At 39.9% G+C, this 21,001-nt stretch overlaps 1 protein-coding gene across 1 annotated transcript in view; it reads right to left on the bottom strand.

The window, feature by feature from the left end:
• The window catches only part of ADAMTS19 (ADAM metallopeptidase with thrombospondin type 1 motif 19), a 265,491-nt gene extending 244,833 nt beyond the window's left edge, over positions 1 to 20,658 (bottom strand). The window contains exons 1-2 of the mRNA XM_040241768.1: positions 20,574 to 20,658; positions 19,263 to 19,900 (exon numbers count right to left, since the gene is read on the bottom strand). Of these exons, the coding sequence (XP_040097702.1) occupies positions 19,263 to 19,900; positions 20,574 to 20,646 (711 nt within the window). The 5' untranslated portion in view covers positions 20,647 to 20,658. The remainder of the gene's footprint in view (positions 1 to 19,262; positions 19,901 to 20,573) is intronic.
• Positions 20,659 to 21,001: the final 343 nt, after the last annotated feature.

Genomic DNA, 21,001 nt, shown 5'->3' with positions numbered 1-21,001 from the left:
TCCAGGCCTTACCAGCTGGCTACCATTTAATCTCCACAAGCTTCAATATCCTTACCTATAAAATTGAATGAAAGTATGTATTTTAGTGGGTTTCTAAGAAAATCAACCATACCTTATGGCAGTATAAGTATGGCATACACTAGTGCTTAAACAACAGTAGCTATTTTAGGCCTGAAACCTTTTATTTTGGGCCTGAAATTCTTCAACTGATGCAAACAGAAATAGCAGCATCTCCATTTTCTGATCTTTATTAATTTCATAGGGGAAAATGTGAAGACATCACTTGCTTCCTGACCTTGTAGGTATAGTTAGTGGGAGACTCTAGTACCTTTCCTCTTTCTTGCAGGTATGTTTCTTATCATTCACTATCTACCATAGCCCTGGCATAGAAAGCTCTCCCAATTTTTCATATATAAAGTTTAAGGATACTTTCACATTGAATAAAATGAGTAGACACAAAATTATTTAAAGGTAAAAAGTATCAGGCATTTTCAAGACAGATTTGCTCTAAGAAAGTGATACTAAATTAGGGTTCGTTTTTTATTTATTTATTTATTTTTGGCTGTGCTGGGTCTTCACTGCTGCTCAGGCTTGTCTCTAGTTGCAGTGAGCAGGGGCTACTCTTTAGTGCACAGGTTTCTCATTGCAGTGGCTTTTTGTGTTGCAGAGCAAGGGCTTTAGGGCACATGGGCTTCAGGAGTTGCAACAGTGGTCTCGGCAGTTGTCGCTTCTGGGCTCTAGAGCACAGGCTAAATAGTTGTGGCACACAGGCTTAGTTGCTCTGTAGCATGTGGGATATTCCCAGACCAGGAATTGAATCATGCATTGGCAGACTGATTCTTTACCACTGAGTCACCAGGGAAGCCCAGATTATTATTTTATTTACAAAAAAATCACAACCTGTTTTCATTACCTAGGTATATCCTACGGAGAAGGCAATGGCACCCCACTCCAGTACTGTTGCCTGGAAAATCCCATGAACGGAGGAGCCTGGTGGGCTGCAGTCCATGGGGTTGCTAAGAGTCGGACACGACTGAGCAACTTCACTTTCACTTTTCATTTTCATGCATTGGAGAAGGAAATGGCAACCCACTCCAGTGTTCTTGCCTGGAGAATCCCAGGGACAGCAGATCCTGGTGGGCTTCCTTCTATGGGGTCGCACAGAGTCGGACACGACTGAGATGACTTAGCAGCAGTAGCAGCAGGTATATCCTAAAAGGCCCTTAAAATATAATTCAGTTAATAAAAACTAGATTTATATGTATTTATTTGAGCAAGTCACTTATTTTCTAAGACTGTGTAGAAATACTGCAAATCAAAAGATTTTGTACATGTAATTTATAAGCTGTAACGTACTTTTAAACCAGTTATTATCAGTTATAACCATTTATATTTTTCTCTTTTATTTATATTGTATTATTTTTTTAACCTCTCCAAGACTAATTTATTGAAATCTACTTCAGAATTAAAGGAATAGGAGGAGATATAAGGACTGAATGTGTATCTTCTAGAGGATTAGGTAATGGAAAGAAATGGGAGAAGGATGAAGTAGACAGTCGATTATGCAGTTCCAATATAGAGTCTGATGTATTCTCTCTCTTACAAGCCTATGGTGAGTTATTAATAGGCTCAGAACATGTAAGACCATGTGACCAAGCACCCCCAAACTGGACACTAGGCCCTTATGGAGACTCCACAGCCAAAGGCAAGAACAGCCAAGTTATTAGAACACTTACTAAAATACAACAACTGAGCTAACTATAGGCAAAGGTTTGGAGACATTTTAAACCATATTAATGTGCAGCGCTAGGCTGTCCCCAAGGATGCTTTAGTATCTTAAACCAAAAGCATTTCAAATAAAATAAGGGGCTTTCATAGTCTCAAGCTTAAAATACATTCTCAATATGAATCAGTGAATTTACTTCTTCTCTTTTATCTTTCCACCCAATGACCCCCTCTCATGACTCTACCCCCTCAAAGGAAGGTCCTATCAATTCACATAGATATGTAAGCTCTTGAGACCCGATAAGAGTAGGTGCCATAGAAACTAAAAATGCAAAATAAACAATTATGGGAATTAATTTAGTAATCAAATACTGTATTTCTTTAATTTACCATTTTCCCAGCTAAGATTTGGACATAACTTCCAAGTAATATCTTTATGTATGTCTTGTTCATTTTCCTCTGAACATTCTGAAACATCTCTCCTGATAGAATTTTTGGGCCATCACTTTATTCTCTGAAGTTTAGAGTTGATATAAGATTTACAGGAATTCAGTTCAATCCTGACAAAGCAGAAGAAATTTAAGCACATTTGAAAAAACAAACTATAAAGGTTTCCTGTCTATATCTCCCTATATTATTATTCAAAACCAAAGATTTCAATAAACCATTTGGATATCATTCCCTTTTACTTTCTGAGTTATTTTTCTAGGATAGCAGCACCACTAGGCCTTCATATGTGTTCACTTCCTAAAATGACACCAATTCCACATTTGCTTTCATATCAAATTTCATCAGTCCTAAGATGCTATCAGTGTTATGACACTACCCTAATGTTAAGAGTTGCTAAAATGTGGAAAGGAATCTACTGGAATTAACAAAATACTTTAGTTAGCCTTCTGTGTAATATTATTAAATTAATATCTAATAGATTAACTATTTAAGGGACTTTATTTCCCTAACATTTTCCCAATCATGATTGGTACAGCTGGCAGGCATCTCTCCAAAGTCACAATAACAAAGAAAGCCTACTGCTTTGGTTTTTAATAAAAGGTACAATTTTAGAAAAATGTAAGATACACATAACTGTATATAAAATAAATGATTTTGTTATTCATCTATTTTTTATATAGTAGAACCTACTGTATAGCACATGGAATTATATTCTATATTCTGTAATAACCTATAATGGAAAAGAGTCTGCAAAAAAATCACTGAATCACTTTGTGGTACACTTGAAACTAACACATTGTAAATCAACTATACTTCAAAAATATAAAAATAAAAATAAAGCTATTAAGTAAAAAAAGTGCAATTTTAGAATTTTTGGCTGTTTAAACACACACAATAATTTGTATACACATTTACATTTAGAGAATAACTCCAAAAGTCTGTGACTCTAAAATCTATTTCCTGAAAAGGTTGATTTGGATTTGTTTGTTTGTATTTATTTGTTAACTTGATTTGAACCATGAACCTGTAACTTTGGTCTTTTTCAAAGTAGTAGAATATATGAAACAATACTTGAATCTTACATCCTCATACCATACACAAAAATAAACTCAAAATGACTTAAAAATTTAAATATGAAACATAAAACTCCTAGAAGAGGACACAGGCAAAACATTCTCCAACATAAATCGTACCCATATTTTCTTAGATTAGTCTTCCAAGGCAATGGAAATAAAAGCAAAAATAAGCAAACAGGACCTAATCAAACTTAAAAGCTTTTACACAGCAAAGGGAACCATCTTTTCATTTGTGAAATGAAAATGAAAAGACAACTTACACACTGGGAGAAAATATTTACAAATTATATAACTGACAAGAGTTTAATTTCCAAAATATACAAACTCAATAAAAACTCAATAACAAGAAAACAAACAATTCAATTAAAAAAAGACACAAGACCTAAATAGACATTCTTTGAAGAAGACATACAGATGACCAAAAAGCACATGAGAAGATGCTCAACATTGCTAATTATAAGAAATGCAGATCAGACCTTCAGTGAGCTATCACCTCACACCAGTCAGAAAGGTCATCATTAAAAATTATACAAATAATAAATGCTGAAGAGGGTGTGGAAAGAAGGGAACCCTCCTACAATGTTGACAGGAATGTTAATTGGTGCAACCACTATGGAAAACAGTATGAACATACCTCAAAAAACTAAAAATAGAGTTACCATATGATCCAGAAGCTCAATCCTGGACATACATCTGGACAAAAATATAATTTGAAAAGATACATGCACTGAAATGTTGAGAGCAGCAATACTTAGAATAGCCAAGACAAGGAAGCAACATAAATGCCCATCAACGGAGGGATGGATAAAAGAGATGCAGTACATACTTACAGTGGAATACTATTCAGTCATTAAAAAAGCGGGAGATAATACCACTTGCAGCCACGTGCATGGACCTAGAGATGATCACACTAAGTGAAGTCAGAGAAAGACAAACATCATATGATATCACGTATATGTAGAAACTTTGGAGAAGGAAATGGCAACCCACCCCAGTGTTCTTGCCTGGAGAATCCCAGGGACTGGGGGCCCTGGTGGGCTGCCGTCCATGGGGTCACACAGAGTCGGACGCGAATCGACTTAGCAACAGCAGTAGAAACTAAAATATGACAGAAAATGACTTATTTAGTTACAAAACAGAAACAGACTCACAGACATAGAGAACAGACTTATGGTTGCCAAGGGAAAAATTGCAAAGTGGGAGAATAAACTGGGAGTTTGTAATTAACATATGTAAACTATTATACACAGAATGGATAAACAAGGGCCCACTGTATAGCCCAGGGAACTAACTATATGGAAAAGAAAATAAGTAAACAAAAGAAAAAGAAAAGTGAAGTCACTTAGTCGTGTCTGACTCTTTACAACCCCATGGACTGTAGCCTGCCAGGCTCCTCCGTCCATGGGATTTTCCAGGCAAGAATACTGGAGTGAGTTGCCATTTCCTTCTCCAGGGGATCTTCCTGACTCTGAGATCAAACCTGTGTCTCCCACACTGCAGGCAGACTCTTTACTGTCTGAGCCACCAGGGAAGTCCATGGAAAAGAAATATAAGTAAATAAAGAAGCACTTAAATAGAACACTTAAAAAAATCAGTTTGATGTGTTTTCATGTCCTAATCCTACAGACATTGAATCTTTATAATTTCCTATTTTGTATGCTTTATTTATATCACTCCAAATGAGTGACTTTGAGTATCTGTTCTCATAAATTATTTATGAATTTTAAAGCATGTCCACTATAACACAGGCTATCAGTCGCTAATGTTATCCCTTAGTAGTCAATGGAATATTCAAAAATATCCCCTAATGAATGCTGAGATAGTAATTTTCAGATAGCAGAAAAATCATCTGTATTGTTTATAAGATGGAAACTCTCCCCAAATTTATCTTTAAACACAATCACTATCAAAGTCCCAGCAGATGCTTCACAGATTCTGACAATCTGGTCCCAAAATTTATATAGAAATGCAAAAGATCCAGAATAGACAAAAAAAGCTTTTAAAAAGGAAACCAAGTTGAATTTCCCCAAATAAAAATATAAAGCCTCTTAAATCAAGGGAATATGGTATTAACATAAGGATAAACAGAGATTTTAAAAAACAGTGTTAATAGTACAAAAGTAAACTCATTTATGATCGACTTTTGACAAAAGTTCTCTGGTATTTTATGAGGAAAGGATGGTCTTTTCACAAAGGGTGCTGAGATAAAACTGGATATGCATATACAAAGAGATTAATTCAAACTCTTATCTCACATCATATACAAAAATTAACTCAAAATACACCACAGACCTACATTGAATAACCAAAATTATGGAAGAAAACATGAGAGAAAGCCTATGTGACTTTGAGTTAGACACAGAGTTCTTGGTTACAACACTAAGAGCACATTCCATAAAAGGAAAATAAAAGATAAATTGGACTTTTTCAAAATCTATAAAAATTATCTTTGAAAGACACCATTAGGAAAATTAACAGGAACCTCTATAGACAAGAAGAACAACCTATGTGCGACAAAGGATTTTACAACTAGAGTATACAAAGAACTCTGAAAACTAAACAGAAAGATGAATATTTTTTTAAAACCAATTTAAAACTGGCAAAAGAAGTCACCAAAGATAATATATGAATAGCTATGAAAAAGTACATTAAAATATCCTCAACATGGTTATTAGGAAATGCAAATTTAAATCACAATACCATTGCACAGCCACAAAAATAGTTTTAATCAAAAAGAGATAATAACAAGTTTTGATGAGGATGCAGAAAAACTGGAATCTTAATAATTGCTGGTGAGAATGTAAACAGGTGCAGTATTTTGTAAAAGAATTTGGCAGTTTCTTAAAATATTAAACATAACTTTACCATATGACCCAACAATTCCACTCCTAGGTATCTATCCAACAGGAATGAAAATATGTATCTACACAATGACTTATACATATTTGTGTATCATTCATCATAGTGAAAAAGTAGAAACAATCAAATGCACATCAAGTGATGAATGGGTAACGAATGAGTTACGATTCAGCAAAAAAAAGAATGAACTAATGATACATGCTACCACAAGGCTGAGCCTCAAACACATTACGCTGGGGTTAAGAAGCCAGACACAAAAGACCAAATTTTATATGATTTCATTTACATGAAACGTAAAGGTAAATCTATAAAAGAAAAAGCAGATGAATAGTTGCCTGGGACTAGGGGTTGGAGCAGAATGACTGCAAATGGATATGAGGGCCACCTCTGGGGTGAAAGAAATGTTCTACAACTGAATTGTGGTGATGGTTGTGAAGTTCTGTAAACAGACAAAAAAGGCACTGAGTTGCACATTGGGATGAATTTATGGTATGTAAATTGTACCAGAAAAAAGATATTGCGTGGGAAGCATTCACAATATCCTTTAGAATTGTCACATGTTAAATAATGATTTGTCCTAGAAAAATCAGCTTGACATATTCATGAATCTATCTTACTAATGAGAAATAATTAAGTTTTACTTAGAAAAATTTCTATGTAGGAACTTCCATCATAAAGTACCAATTCATTACTTTCAAAATATTACTAATTATAACCATCTATTTTGAAGTGACAAAATTCTAACTGGCAATCTACACAGACATGCAATTATCCATGTTAGTAAATAACATGGGGCATTAAATAATTAAATTTTAAAAGACAGATACCTCCACAATGAATTACTCAGACTTATACTTTGCTAAGTGTATGTAAACATAATTGTATTCCCACAATAAATTACTTAGACTTTCCATTTTGTTGTAATAAACTACTGAAGTTCTATTTATCCACAAGCACACAACCAGACAAAAACAGGAAGACTCTGTGCCATTTATACATAAGTTCCTGTCCATAATTGAACTGTCTATCTTTGAACTGGGCATGCTAAAATATTTGCCGGTAACATAATACATTTATAATGGAAATGTACCTATCACATTTTAGTTGCTCTTACATGCATTCAATTACAAATTATAATAGTGATAGTGATAGTGAAGTTGCTGTCATGTCTGACTCTTTGCAACCCCATGGACTATAGACTGCTAGGCTCCTTTGACCATAGGATTTTCCAGGCAAGGATACTGGAGTGGGTTGCCATTTCCTTCTCCAGGGGGTCTTCCCGACCCAGGGATCGAACCCAGGTCTCCCGCATTGCAGGCAGACGCTTTACCATCTGAGCCACCGGGGAAGCCCATAGGCCTGTTTTAATAGCTTATGGCAGATATTTGGAGCCGACTGAGTGAATAGAGATAGACAATTTGCACTAATCACATTAGCTGATATAATTATCTGCCTGGCCACTCAGCATGGTAATGGTTTTTGACTGTTAACCCTAATGAGTTTTACAGGACTCTTAACATCCAAATTCTTGCAATGTGAATAAGTAGATAAGATTTGTTTGGTTACTTTTGCCATTTGAGATAGTTTACCATTGAATTCTCATACATCTTCAAAGTTTCTTAATCTAACTACACTACTTTGCCATTCCAGTGCAGATAATCTCTCAAAAAGAGTTTCCAATTTTCTCATGTATTTTTTAATATTCCTCTACAATGTGCTTCAGTCTTCATTCAGCCACATCTAAATTTGGTGGTATCTGAGGTCCTTTTCACTCTGAAGATATGTTTCTTCCTTTATTTCTAATAAATTTCATTTTATTACAGAAGCCAGAATAAATCTCCTGCTTTTCTTGGAAGAAAAGCTATGACAAACCTAGACAGTGTTTTAAAAAGCAGAGACATTACTTTGCTGACAAAGGTCCCTATAGTCAAAGCTATGGTTTTTCCAGTAGTCATGTATAGATGGGAGAGTTGGACCATAAAGAAGACTGAGAACCAAAGAAGTGATGTTAGTGTGTTATAACAACACAATTTTATTTGCTTAGAGTTCTTTAGGATAGAAGTCCTACCCGGGTCTTGCTGGGCCAAAGTAAAGGTGTCAGCAGGGCTTTGTTCCTTTCTAGAGAAGGAATGGTTCCTTTCTAGAGAAAGCTATGGTTTTTCCAATAGTCATATATGGATGTGAAAGCTAGAACATAAGGAAGGCTGAGCGCTGAAGAAGCGACACTTTTGAACTATGGTGTTGGAGAAGACTCTTGAGAGTCCTTGGACTGCAAGGAGATCAAACCAGTCAATCCTAAAGAAAATCAATTCTAAATATTCATTAGAAGGACTGATGCTGAAGCTTCAATACTTTGGCTATCTGATGAGACGAACTGACTCATTAGAAGAGACCCTGATGCTGGGAAAGATTGAAGGCAGGAGGAGAAGGGGATAATAGAGGATGAGAGGGTTGGATGGCACCACTAATTCAATGGACATGAGTTTGAGCTAGCTCCAGGAGACAGTGAAGGACAGGGAAGCCTGGCATGCTGCAGTCCATGGAGTCACAAAGAGTCAGACACGACTGAGCAACCAGACAATGTATTATCCATAAAACTGTTGATGACAATTTGAAATAATTCAGTTCTATTTACTTCTAAATTCTAAAATAGGAAGTAAGTTTCAACTTCTGAATACTTTTTCACCTAAAGAGTAGGAAAACGTTCATACTAGCATTTAGGTCCCATTATATCATCTCCCAACTAGTTCACATTTATAGACTATTGAATAACTGAGTCATAAAATCCTATCTAGCTCAATGGCATCTGAGTGGGTTCCTGGAAAGATGTTAAAGGAAGGACAGGAGGTATCCAAGTTTACTATAACTGGAGGTAAAAGAGTATTAAAATTCATTCAAGACACAGAGGATATGAAGTTTGATGCATGCAAATCCAGTCCTTAAAGCTCCTGAGCTCTGGAGTTTTCAGAGCCACTAGCGTGACTGCCCTCAAATTTGAGCTTGTATAAAAATTACCTTGGATTTTTATAAAATACATTTCTTAGTTTTGAGGCTCAATCTGGGATTCTGATTTTTAAGTGGAGAATTTCCAGCCCCTAGTATCTCTCCCCAAAGCCATGATCTTGATCCAGGTGTTTGCACACCAGACTTTAAAAAACCGGACATCAAGAATTATGAGCCAAAAGCTGATGGTGTGGGCTCGTTGCAGAAAGTGCTCATATATTTTAGGTGAAGCCAGGCAGAGGGAAGAGGAAAAATCTGGAGTGAAAGATCTTCAAATGCTTCTGAAGGAAAAAAAATATTTAGGTCTTACTTTTTAAATTAGAAAGCTGTAAGAAAGCAGAAGCTGCTTAAATAAAGCTAAAACTGGCCTGTGCTCCTCAGCTCCATTCCCTGATCATCTAAGTTAAAGCCGAAACAGTTCATAATTTATTGCAGATATATGGATGTTAATTACAAAATGAAATCAGCTGGAAAAGGCAAGCACTGAACTATCTAATTCCCAAGGGCCTTTCTAACACCACCATGCAATAATGCTGTACGAATATCTGGGTAGCACTGCAATGGCTGAGCTCCCATTTTCTCACTTCTCTCAGTCGAAGGCTTGGCATTAGAATAAAGATGAGATGGAGACAAGATGATGTGCTCACTACGGCTGCACCCTAAATGCACTCTGCATCAAATTATGGTCCTCACTTGGCTGAGGAAATCTTAAAATTTCCTTTCAGGAAACATCCTCCCCCCCAAAATAATAATCCAAGAGGGACTACTGGTTCTCCCATTGCTTTAAAACCCATCAAGATTACTTCACTAACTCAGTACGCTTCCCATCTATCAGGAACCTGGAACTCCTCTGATAGTTTTTATTTTGCGAACACAAAGCCATAAAACCATCTGGGTAAAAATGTAACTGTAATTAAGCGGAAACATTCAATTGTGCATGAGCTCAATAAAAATGTGCTCTGTTTTAGTACTGCATAAAGAGTATTTTAAGACTGCTACTCAGAATTTCCTGAATCTAAAAAGGTATACTACTTTTATGATTCAGCCAATAAATTTCAAGTAAGTGTATATTCATATTAAATATTATCAAATAAATATTATTAAAAGACAAAATTTCTTCTAACGAAAACTGGTCCATGCCTGAAGTCTCTTAGGGCCCTAAGACAGATTAACATATGATTAAAGGGGTTATTCTAAAGGAGATCAGCTCTGGGTGTTCACTGGAAGGAATGATGCTAAAGCTGAAACTCCAATACTTTGGCCACCTCACGCGAAGAGTTGACTCATTGGAAAAGACTCTGATGCTGGGAGGGATTGGGGGCAGGAGGAGAAGGGGACGACCGAGGATGAGATGGCAGGATGGCATCACCGACTGGATGGATATGAGTCTGAGTGAACTCCGGGAGATGGTGACGGACAGGGAGGCCTGGCGTGCTGCAATTCATGGGGTCGCAAAGAGTCAGACACGACTGAGCGACTGAACTGAACTGAAAGGGGTTATTAACTTTTAATGTATAATATTGCTTGTTCCATCAGCACAATGAGTCGTCTTACTAGAATTCACTATATCACTTTCTTAAAAAAGACCAGAGTGTCTGCATTGGGCCACTCTAAGTATAGAAACTTCTTCCAGTGTCACCGTCAGCAGAAACATGATCACCCATGGCGTTCTAACTTTTAAACTGGAAAATCATAGGATGTCTTAAGGAGATATGCATTTAAAGTTGATAAAACACTGAACACTTACTAAGTCAAAGAACTGTGCAAAAGACAGGCAGGACAAGTTGAGGCAAAGTGACGGTTCCTTAAAAACTGTAAAGACCTTGAGACAAGGAACGATGCTTCAATGAATAGGCTTATACATAAATCTTTTGCACATATATGAATATTCCTCTAACACTGATTCCTACAACTGCTGAAAAATAAGCATGTCCAAAATTTAAATACATACTGAACAAGAAGATCTACCCAATTTCCATCCCTACAATGTATAAGTTTGTGTTCCCCAAGCATGCCCACTGGATATTATTTATTTTCATAGTCTGTGCCAATCTATGAATCAAAATGGTTATTGAAGAAATGTTCTTTCCTTGCTTCCCTATACATTTGAAAAAACAGTGAATTTCCATTCAATATTTATATTTTCTTTTCAGCATGTTCACTTATCTATGGATGGTAAGATTACAGACGACTTGTAAATTTATGTATTTTTTAAACTGTCTCCACTCAGCTTGTAGTATTTTGTCATTAACCTTTCTTTTTAAAATACTAATAGAAAAAGAGCCTGGAATTAGAAATGAAAAAGACCAAAAACCTAACAAAAAATGAGTAGAAGAATATGAACACAAAATTTATAGGATAGGAAATGAGAATAAAAATGTGGAGATGGTCAGTCACACCATAATACAAAAACATGCAAATTAAAACTAGTTTGAGATAACTTCATTTCTTTGCCTAATAGATTTTACAAGGATCAAAATGTTTAATAATACCCATGCTGGTGACAGCATATGTGAAAGATGGACTCTGGTTCTCTGCTGACCTCAGAAAGTAAAGCAGCACCCACCTCCATGGGGTGCAATCTGGCAATTTTGCCCCAAAATACCAACACACATGCCCTTTGAGAAGGTTATACATGATGTAGGCAAAATGGCATAGCTATAGAGTCCTATTTATTTAGCACTGATCATAGCAGAAACATACTGGAATCAATCAAATATATATCCACACTGAACTGATTAAGGTGATTATGGCATATTTCTGTAGCCAGATGAAACAGAACAACCAAAAAAGAAAGAAGATTCTCTTTATGCACTCATATGTGATAATCTTGCCTGTCAGTGCGTGTGTGGATAAATGTGGCTTTACAAAGCTCTTTATATATGCATTTTATTCATTTACAAATCAATTATCTCTGAATCACACACTAGAAAGTATTATAATAACCCTGGTCACCTCTGGAGTGACTGAGTGAGTGAAAGTCGCTCAGTCGTGTCTGACTATTTGCGACCCCATGGACTATACAGTCCATGGAATTCTTCAGGCCAGAATACTGGAGTGGGTCGCATTTCCCTTCTCCAGGGGATCTTCCCAGCCCAGGGATCGAACCCAGGTCTCCCACATCGCAGGCAAATTCTTTACTAGCTGAGTTACAAGGGAAGCCCGACAATGCCCAACAATACTGGAGAATAGGCTAATCCTTTCTCCAGGGATTCTTCCCGACCCAGGAATTGAACAGGGCTCTCCTGCATTGCAGGCAGATTCTTTACCAACTGAGCTATCAGAGAAGCCCGGTCACCTCTGCTGCTGCAGCTGCTAAGTCACTTCAGTCGTGTCCAACTCTGTGCGACCCCATAGACAGAAGCCCACCAGGCTCCCTTGTCCCTGTGATTCTCCAGGCAAGAACACTGGAGTGGGTTGCCATTTCCTTCTCCTCTGCAACGGGATACTAATAACCGGGGGAAGGGTTTTAGAGGAAGACTGTTTTGTTGCACAACTTTTTGGAGGTGCTGTGTGGTAAAGTCTCGGTCCTTACAATTTTGAAAATGAGTTTATTCTCCCTTTAGGTTTAAATGGCAGTATGGCTGAATCCAGGATTCAAAATCACATTTCCTCAGAAATCTGAAGCTATCAACTCATGACCTTCTCACATCCAGCATTGCTAATTCAATCTCATACCAACTTCATACATTTTAATGTAGATAACCTTTCCTTTACTAAACACATAGAATTTTTCTCTTTCTCTTTGACTTCCTAATATTCTGCCACAATGAGTCTAGGTTTGGGTCTCTATTTATGCTACTCTGAGTTTAATGGTTGATCCTTCCATCTGAAGGTGTGCAACCTCCTTTATCTCTGGGGCAGATTTGACTGACATCATAGAAAGCTCTTACCCTCTACCTAACCAACACAGGTTCCATCAGCTAATTCATCTCAAATCACTGAATGAATTAAAATATGCAATATGCTCAACGCTCACAGCAATTAATTCCTCCCTTGTCTTGCTGCACACAATTACTCCCACCAGTCAGCCTGCATGTTCACCAAGAATCAACTATATTTGTTTGAACACATGTTCATAACATTTAGTAATCACATAATCTAATCAAACCCTAAATACTAATGTCTGGGAAATAGAAGTGCAAAGCATGTCTTTGATTTCATGAAAGTTCTGGAAAAACCAGAGAAAGATTAAGTGGCTTAAGAAAAAAGTACTATAATTTTGTTCAGGATGAAACTGTACAGGATTTGGAAGTTTCAAATGTCCAGGGTTCTACACAGAAATTGCCTTGCATTTGTCTTTTAATTTTTATTCCAAATATAGCAACCTATATTGGAAAATGGTTTTGGCACATGGTGAGTAAGGCTCACCTGGAGTACCAGTTAGCTGACCTACATTCAACAGCATAGTATCTGGCCTCACACCCAAAGACTGGCTAATGAATGCATACATTGGTAATTTGTTAGAATCAAATGTTTAGGGCTCATTTGTATGCATTTTAAAAACTCTATCCTTTAACTTACTTTCTTAAATTAACTCCCACCAAAGAAATTTGGACCATCTAGATCTGATTCATGGCTTACAACTTTTCTTTTGTATTTTGCATCCATTTGTCCTTTATATTCTATTCTGGGATAATTTCTAGGTTTGCCTTGTAGGTCACAAACTTACTTATCAGTTCATCTATGTAATTTTTATTTCTAATGACCATATAATGTGAGTTCTGTTGTATCTAATCATTTTTTATGGATAGCACTGGTCCTGGATTTTATCCCATGCGTGCTAGTTGTGTCGTCTTTTTTTTTTTTTCCATGCTAGTAAATAGTGGAGTTGGATCATGTCAGCTTCTAATATGTTTTCTTCCTTTGTCTCAGCATCTAGCACTTGTTTCTAGGCACCTTTTATATCTTGGTTATTATTTTTTTTTAATTGGAGGCTAATTACTACACAATATTGTAGTGGTTTTTGCCATACATTGACATGAATCAGCCACGGGTATACATGTGTTCCCCATCTTGAACCCCCCCCCACTTCCCTCCGCATCCCATCTCTCTGGGTCATCCCAGTGCACCAGCCCTGAGCACTTTTTGTGACGCTATGGACCATAGCCTACCAGGCTCCTCTGTCCATAGGATATATATCCCTTCTTATATTTCAGTTATTCTATGTAATCTATTAGGATTGTTGTTCCATGGTTTTAATCAACCAGTTTGATGACCCTCTTTTATATGGTTTGTCTTCTTAAGAGTGTGATATTCGTAGGTGTCAGCTCCTCTATGGTTTCCTGTTCACCCACCTGTTGTGACCAGCTTGCCTCTAGTTATTTGGAGAGCCATGTGGGACCATGTACTGGATGCAGGAAGCCAATGGCTCAGGTCCTGAGAGTGGAGACTCTCTATCCTCTAGTATCACATACTTGTCAGGAAAGCTCTATCTCTGTTCTCTCTGTTCTTGCCCAGGGACACACATTTGCCCTCTGTTGCTTGGCACAACTAGATAGCAGACAAACCCAGGAGTGTTGCTATTCCAGGGTCCCCTTCTGTTCATGGCCTCCTCCTTCCCTTTGTGAGCAGCAGCACCTCTGCCATACCTGCCACCATTCATACATGTTCTCTAATACCTATATGCTTTCCATTAATCTGATCCACAGTTTGCAGTCTTTCAGGAGATATTCAAAATTTCTGATATACTGATGACATTCTTTTCGAATACTGCTTTAGATTTATTTAGAATATATTGTCTCTGTCATTCCTAAGATTTGTCTTGAACAAAGTCACTGGATGTGTGAGACAAGTCTGCAATCTTACTTTTTCATTTGGATACTTATTCTGTTTCTAGTTCAGTTCTCCTGGATCTGCACTACTCTTTCCCTGTCCTCATACCCTCCTCTCCTATTTCTGTACTGGTACTTGGTGAAGCTCCTTGTCCAAAAAGGATGCTCCCAAATATATGTGTTCTAAACTTGCCATGGCTCAGAATACTTTGATTTACATAAGAGAGTAAATTCAAAAACCTGAAATTTACACAGGACTGCAGATTTTGTATCAAGAACTTTTCAGAACAACTACTACATAAAACCCTAAACTTATGAAACTCCAAATTTAAGGTTTAGTACTTACTCTTTATCATTCTGGGAAAATAATCAAAATATTACTGAGAGCCATTTCAATAGTTCATCTAAAGAGAATCATAGGCAAGGAATGCACTGATCTAGTTTATCTTGGCCCAGTGCTGAGGTGTGCTTTTTGTTTGTTTGTTAATTTTGAACAAACATGATTTTTTCAGTCTTTCACGGAATTTGTTGCTTTCTTGTACTTTTTCGAGATTACTATTAAAACAGAATAAACTACCATATGCATAGTTTTATTTAGTGACTTTTACTGGTTGTCTCTAAAAACTAGATATCTTACAACGTTCTGAAAATGAAGAGATGAACAAGAGTATCATCATAGCACTTGGGACATTCCTACATTTGTACGTAACTCAACCTACTTTATTTCCCTATTTATATTTGTGACTGGCAAGCCAGATTGGGATCTCCTTGAAACATACTAAGCCTTCCTCATCTTCTTTTTGTATTTTCTTTGTATACCATGCCTTGCTCAAAAGGGTCGTTCAATAAATGTTTAATTATTTATTATTATTAATGTGATCATTAGATCTAATATATGGCTCAAATGAGATTATTTTTCAATATTAGAAACTAATGTGTGTGTTCAGTCACTCAGTCATGTCAGACTCTTCACGACCCCATGGCCTGTAGCCCTCCAGGCTCCTCTGTCCATGGGATTCTCCAAGCAAGAATACTGGAGTGGGTTGCCATCTCTTTCTACAAGGGATCTTCCAAACCCAGGGATAGAATCCAGGTCTCCTGTGTCTCCTGCTTTGAAAGGCAGATTTCTTTACCATGGTACCACATGGGAAGCCCCCATTAGAGATTAATAAGGGAAAATAAATCATAAGAACATGTCATACATTAAGTGATATACAATTTGTGCATTTTATATAGGGGAAATGGGATCCAGAAACATTAAATACTTAGAAGAAGCAATACCAGAACCTATAACCAAAATCTCCACTCAACCACTTTCCCCTTCACAGCACAAGTTAGATTGATATCTGGAGAATGAATTGGCCAGTCTTATAAATACTCACCACTCTGCAAGAGTTGATAACTCTTTCCTTAATGATCTATTTCCTTTCACAGAGACTTTTAGAACCTTTCAAATATGTAATAATCCAAAAGGTGTTGAAGAATTCAGGTACAAGTGGAAAAAATTCACTATTGAGCGAGGGGAAAGGAAAGTAAACTTCCTGATCTACTCTTCTTTGTGTAACTGACAACCAGAAAGCTTTTACTGTAAGGAAAATGGTGCAAACTGAAAGAGTTGCGTTTATAAAGAATGCACCTTCATATAAAGACATCAGGATGCCTCACATTAGAATTACTGGATCACAGAATTTTGGAAACAGACAGGAACACCCATGTAGTCCTACAATAATCAACAGTTGCACAGAAAAGGCCCAGGCTCTAGCAGACAAGACGTCTGAGGTCTGCTCTCACCTGGCAGTTTAGGATCACGTCCCCTTATTTCACTTTCTGGCCTCCTCAGAGGAAACGTGTATAGTTTTTTTTTCACTCCCTTGGTAGGCTCTACATTTTCACATCACAGTCTCTTCCCTCTATCCTCAGCATTCCCAGCCCTTCCGTGCCTGGAGAGATTCGGCTTCTCATGCTTCAAAATCCACTGAACTTTTATTTCCCCTGGGAAGTCTTCCCAAACTCCCCCAGCATGACTTAGCCTCGGGCATACATTTGATTTATCATTTTATCATGCTGGTATGTCACTGTTTCATGACTGCTTATATCCTATCTACTTGTATATGATGTTCTAATCTGCAAGCCCCTAGAATATATTTAGCATGTAGGAAAATTCTCATTCTATCATCCAATTTTAATTAAATCATCAGATACTCTCATTTTACTTATGAAAACTGGATCCCAGAGAGGTAAGGGACTTGTCAGTCATCAGGGAATAGGCCAATGTCAGAGCTCAGATAACAAATTATGCTTTCTCTTTCCTAATCCACCCCCATAAGGGAAAGGGCTGGCATAGTGGAGTCTAGAGTAACAAACCTACCCTTCTTGGCTATTTGCCTAACTTTTTACTCCAAATCTGACTGCTACACTGTATTTCTGGTGAAGTCAGTTTTCCTCAACAACAGACTTCCCAGTTCAGAATACATATATGTGGCTAATAAGAAAAGTGAGTAAAAGTCCAACATGATAAACAGGGAGGTATGTCAAACTCCTATTCAGTCTACAAAAAACCTACTCATAATTGTAACTTTGCTCCTCTAAGGATGGAGAGAAGGCATAGTTCATTTGGAAAATCTGACCAAAAACCCACATTGCAACACAGTGAAATGCTTTATCCCTTATTGCTTCTACTACATCAGGAACTTTCTATATGTAATTATTTAGCAGTCATGTCTGACTCTTTGCTACCCCATGGACTGTAGCCTACCAGGCTTCTCAGTCCATGGGATTTTCCAGGTAAGAGTACTGGAGTGGGTTGCCATTTCCTTCTCCAGGGGATCTTTCCGACCCAGGGATCTAACCCAGGTCTCCCAAATTGTAGGCAGACGCTTTACCCACTGAGCCACCAGGGAAGCCCAATGTAATTATTTAATCCCTGGCCAAAAACCAGTGGACAATGAAATCCTTACAGAATGTCTCCCCCAGTGAAGTGTTTAAACATTAGTTCCACAAAAAAAACATTTTTTAAAGTTTTTCATGTAATTTTTCCATGTCATTTTTTTCACTTACAGCTAAAAATGTCCAAATTTGAATATTCATCATTAAGAGCATCTGCTAAAATATAGCCCTATTCAGCATTTTACATCACTTTTGCTATGGGACCTTAGAAGGGCATAAGTAAAAAATTCCAGTTTCATTTTGTTTGGATTTTAAACCATTTTTTCCATCTCATGGCTTTGGGTGGCTCTGACTGTGCTGATGTCTTCTGCTGTCCATTCCTATTGGATTTTTCTCCAAATGAGCAGGTTGATTTTAGAGAAGTCCTTAAGGATCTCATCAATGGCTCAATTGGAATACCAAAATGAAGACACAAATCACATGGGTGTTTATAATATTTTGCGGATTTTGCCTTAAAGAATTATTAACATTAACAGTGATGACGGCCACACAAGGTGTATGTACTTAACACCACTGAAATGGACATATAGTGATGGTACTTCTACATTGCATGTTATGTCTACCACAAAGTAAAGGCCAACTTAACAGGAGGTAACAGTTATCCCACACCCTGGGTCAAAACAGAGGGGGTGGAAGTCGAATGATAATCCCTGTTGTTCAGACAGAGCAAATGGCTTTTATTTTCTAGTTCCAGCTGGCCTCTGAGCCAGGCTCTCAGCTGAGCTACTTACCTCCCTGGAGTGGAGAAAAAGAAAAGAAACTATGGCCAAATAGTATGTAAACCTTAGAAATGTTAAATCTTAGAACCATAACCCTTCAAGTTCTGATTGGATTCTCCTGTCATCCATTAGTCAGCTGTTCGCGGCCTTTGACTTAACTCCTTCTCCACTCGTTGCTCACAAGAACAGTGAACAGGTGTCCCGTGTGAGCGTGGATGTGTCTAAATTCCAGACAGATGTCAGAATATAACTCCCTAGGGAACTGTTCTGACAACTCTGAAGTAGGACATGAGAAAAAAAAAATTATGAGATAATAGATGAGAAACTGGGGGCGGGGGCAAGGAGGAGGAGATTGAGTAGTGAACGGACTTGTTATCTTCCAGTCTCCTAAAAGACACCACGTGGTGGGCTTATTTTGAAAAGCAGAAACAAAACCAGTGGGAAGGGTTACAAGGAGACAGTTACCTAGTAATTCCAAAAAAAATGTATAAGCATCTAGCAGAAGGCTATTAATCCATTCAATTAGATTTCGGATTCACTGACTGCCCTGGAGGTGTTCCGTGGGCGCTAAACGGTAGTGGTGTAGGCTGGGCGAAGTTCAGGGCACGCTCTGAATGGGATGAGAGGTGCAGGCAAATTTGCCTGGTCGACAAGCGAAGAGGGAGGAGTGGCAGCGGGAAGAGGAGAGCTGGGGAAGGAAAGGCGCTTACCAGGCCACCTCCGCAGGTGCTGAAAGAGGCCAGCGAGCCGGGTTGCCGCAGCACAGCCCCGGTGTAGAAGCAGGCGGCGTCAGGCGGCGCGGGAGGGCGCGGGGCGGCTGCCGCCCGCGTGGGGCCCGGGCCCGGACTCGGCCTCTGTTCCACAGCGAAGCGCGGCGCCAGGAAGCGGCCGTCTCTCCGGAGCAGCAGGTAGAGGTCCCGGGAGAAGGCCGGGATCCGCAGCAGAACCTCTTCGCCGTCCGGCTCGGCTGGCTGGGCTGGGGGCGGAGACGGGGGCGGCGGCTGCCACGAGGCCGGGGCGCCCGGGGACAGGGCGGCAGCCCCGCTAGATCCCCGCGGCAGCTCATGAGACTCGAGCTCCTCATCCTCTTCGCCCCCGGGCGGCGAGGGTCGGGGCCGCGGCTCAGATCCGCCTTCCACAGGCTCCTGGGGCGGCGCCGGGGCCACGGAGCGCACCTCGCGGGAGCTGCTGGCTGCCGGCGCCCGGACGCCTCCGCCGCCCGTGGCTCCGCGCGCCCAGCCTGGGTCCGCGCTGCCCCCGCTGCCGCCGGCCGAGTCCACCGGCTCCCGGCGCCAGAGTGCAGGAAACACGACTTCCCACTCCTCGCGGTCGGAGGCGAACTGCAGCCCTGCGGGCGGGGCAGACAGAAGTGCGGGGCTTAAAAAGAGTCGCGGTCTCAGGAGCACAAGCATCCCAGGGTTCACACTCTGCACAGACACAGGGATCACGGCTAACGCGCTGGAGACCACCCGTCTAGCCCCTGAAACTTACAACCCGCGAAGTCTGGCGATCAGATTACATACCCCAGCATTTTCAAAATAAAAGTACGATTATCGGGGCGGGGGGAGGGGGAAAGCGGGGCTGCAAAGTTTGTTGACAGCACTTAGTTGAAGAAAAGAAAACCGGTGCAAAGACTCCAGCACAATTAAAAAATTTCCTTCAGTATCTGCCAGAGCAAGGAAGCGCTATCAATTTCTTTACTTCCCAGATTTCCTCCAGGTGCTGTAAACGTACCTTTGCACATATTATTAACTCTCAGGAGAGGAAAACTAAGCATTTCACGTTGCTGAAATGAGGCCACGAGAAGTGCGCTTAGCTCAGGAGCGTGACCCTCTGCCCAGCACCCGCACGGCTTTTTTTTTTTTTTTAATTGCTGCCCGCCGACTGAAGCGACTTAGCTGCTGCAGCAGCAGCAAGCCCTGCTCACGGCGCACAGTTGCGCCAGCCCGGGCGACCCGTGCGTTCCAGGTCTCTGGCTGGGGAAGTTGGAAAAGCAAGCCCAAAGTCACGGAAGAACTTACCTGCAACGACCCCATTCGACAGGACCCCCAGCTGGTAGAGGAGGCAGCAGCAGCAGATGTGAGTCAGGCGCATCTCGCGGCTCTTCCCCAGACCGCGCTCCCGGGCCGCGCGCGCGCCTCCTTTTGCGCGATCCACCGCCGGCGCCGCCGCCGCCGCCGCCGCCGCCTCCCGGAGCGCAAGGAGGCCGGGCGGCGAGTTTGCCCAGGCCCTTTGTCTGCCGGGGGGTGGGGTGGGGGGTGCTCTGTGACTCCGAGAGGCGGCCGGGGGGGGGGGGGGGGGGGGGGGGGGGAGGAGCGGGGGCAGGCAGCGCCGCGGCCCCGCAGCGCTCCGGCTCCCCGGCGAATTAGGTGCGGAGTTTTATTTTCTGTGTTCTGGATGTCGCAGGAGTTTCCGGAGCCCCTCAGGACAGCCCCGCCACAGTCAGCCG

Source organism: Oryx dammah, unplaced genomic scaffold (assembly GCF_014754425.2).
Source record: "Oryx dammah isolate SB20612 unplaced genomic scaffold, SCBI_Odam_1.1 HiC_scaffold_5, whole genome shotgun sequence".
In the NCBI taxonomy this organism is placed as follows: domain Eukaryota; kingdom Metazoa; phylum Chordata; class Mammalia; order Artiodactyla; family Bovidae; genus Oryx; species Oryx dammah.
The sequence above is the reverse complement of the archived record's forward strand: the minus strand, read 5'-3'. Positions and strand labels throughout refer to the sequence as shown.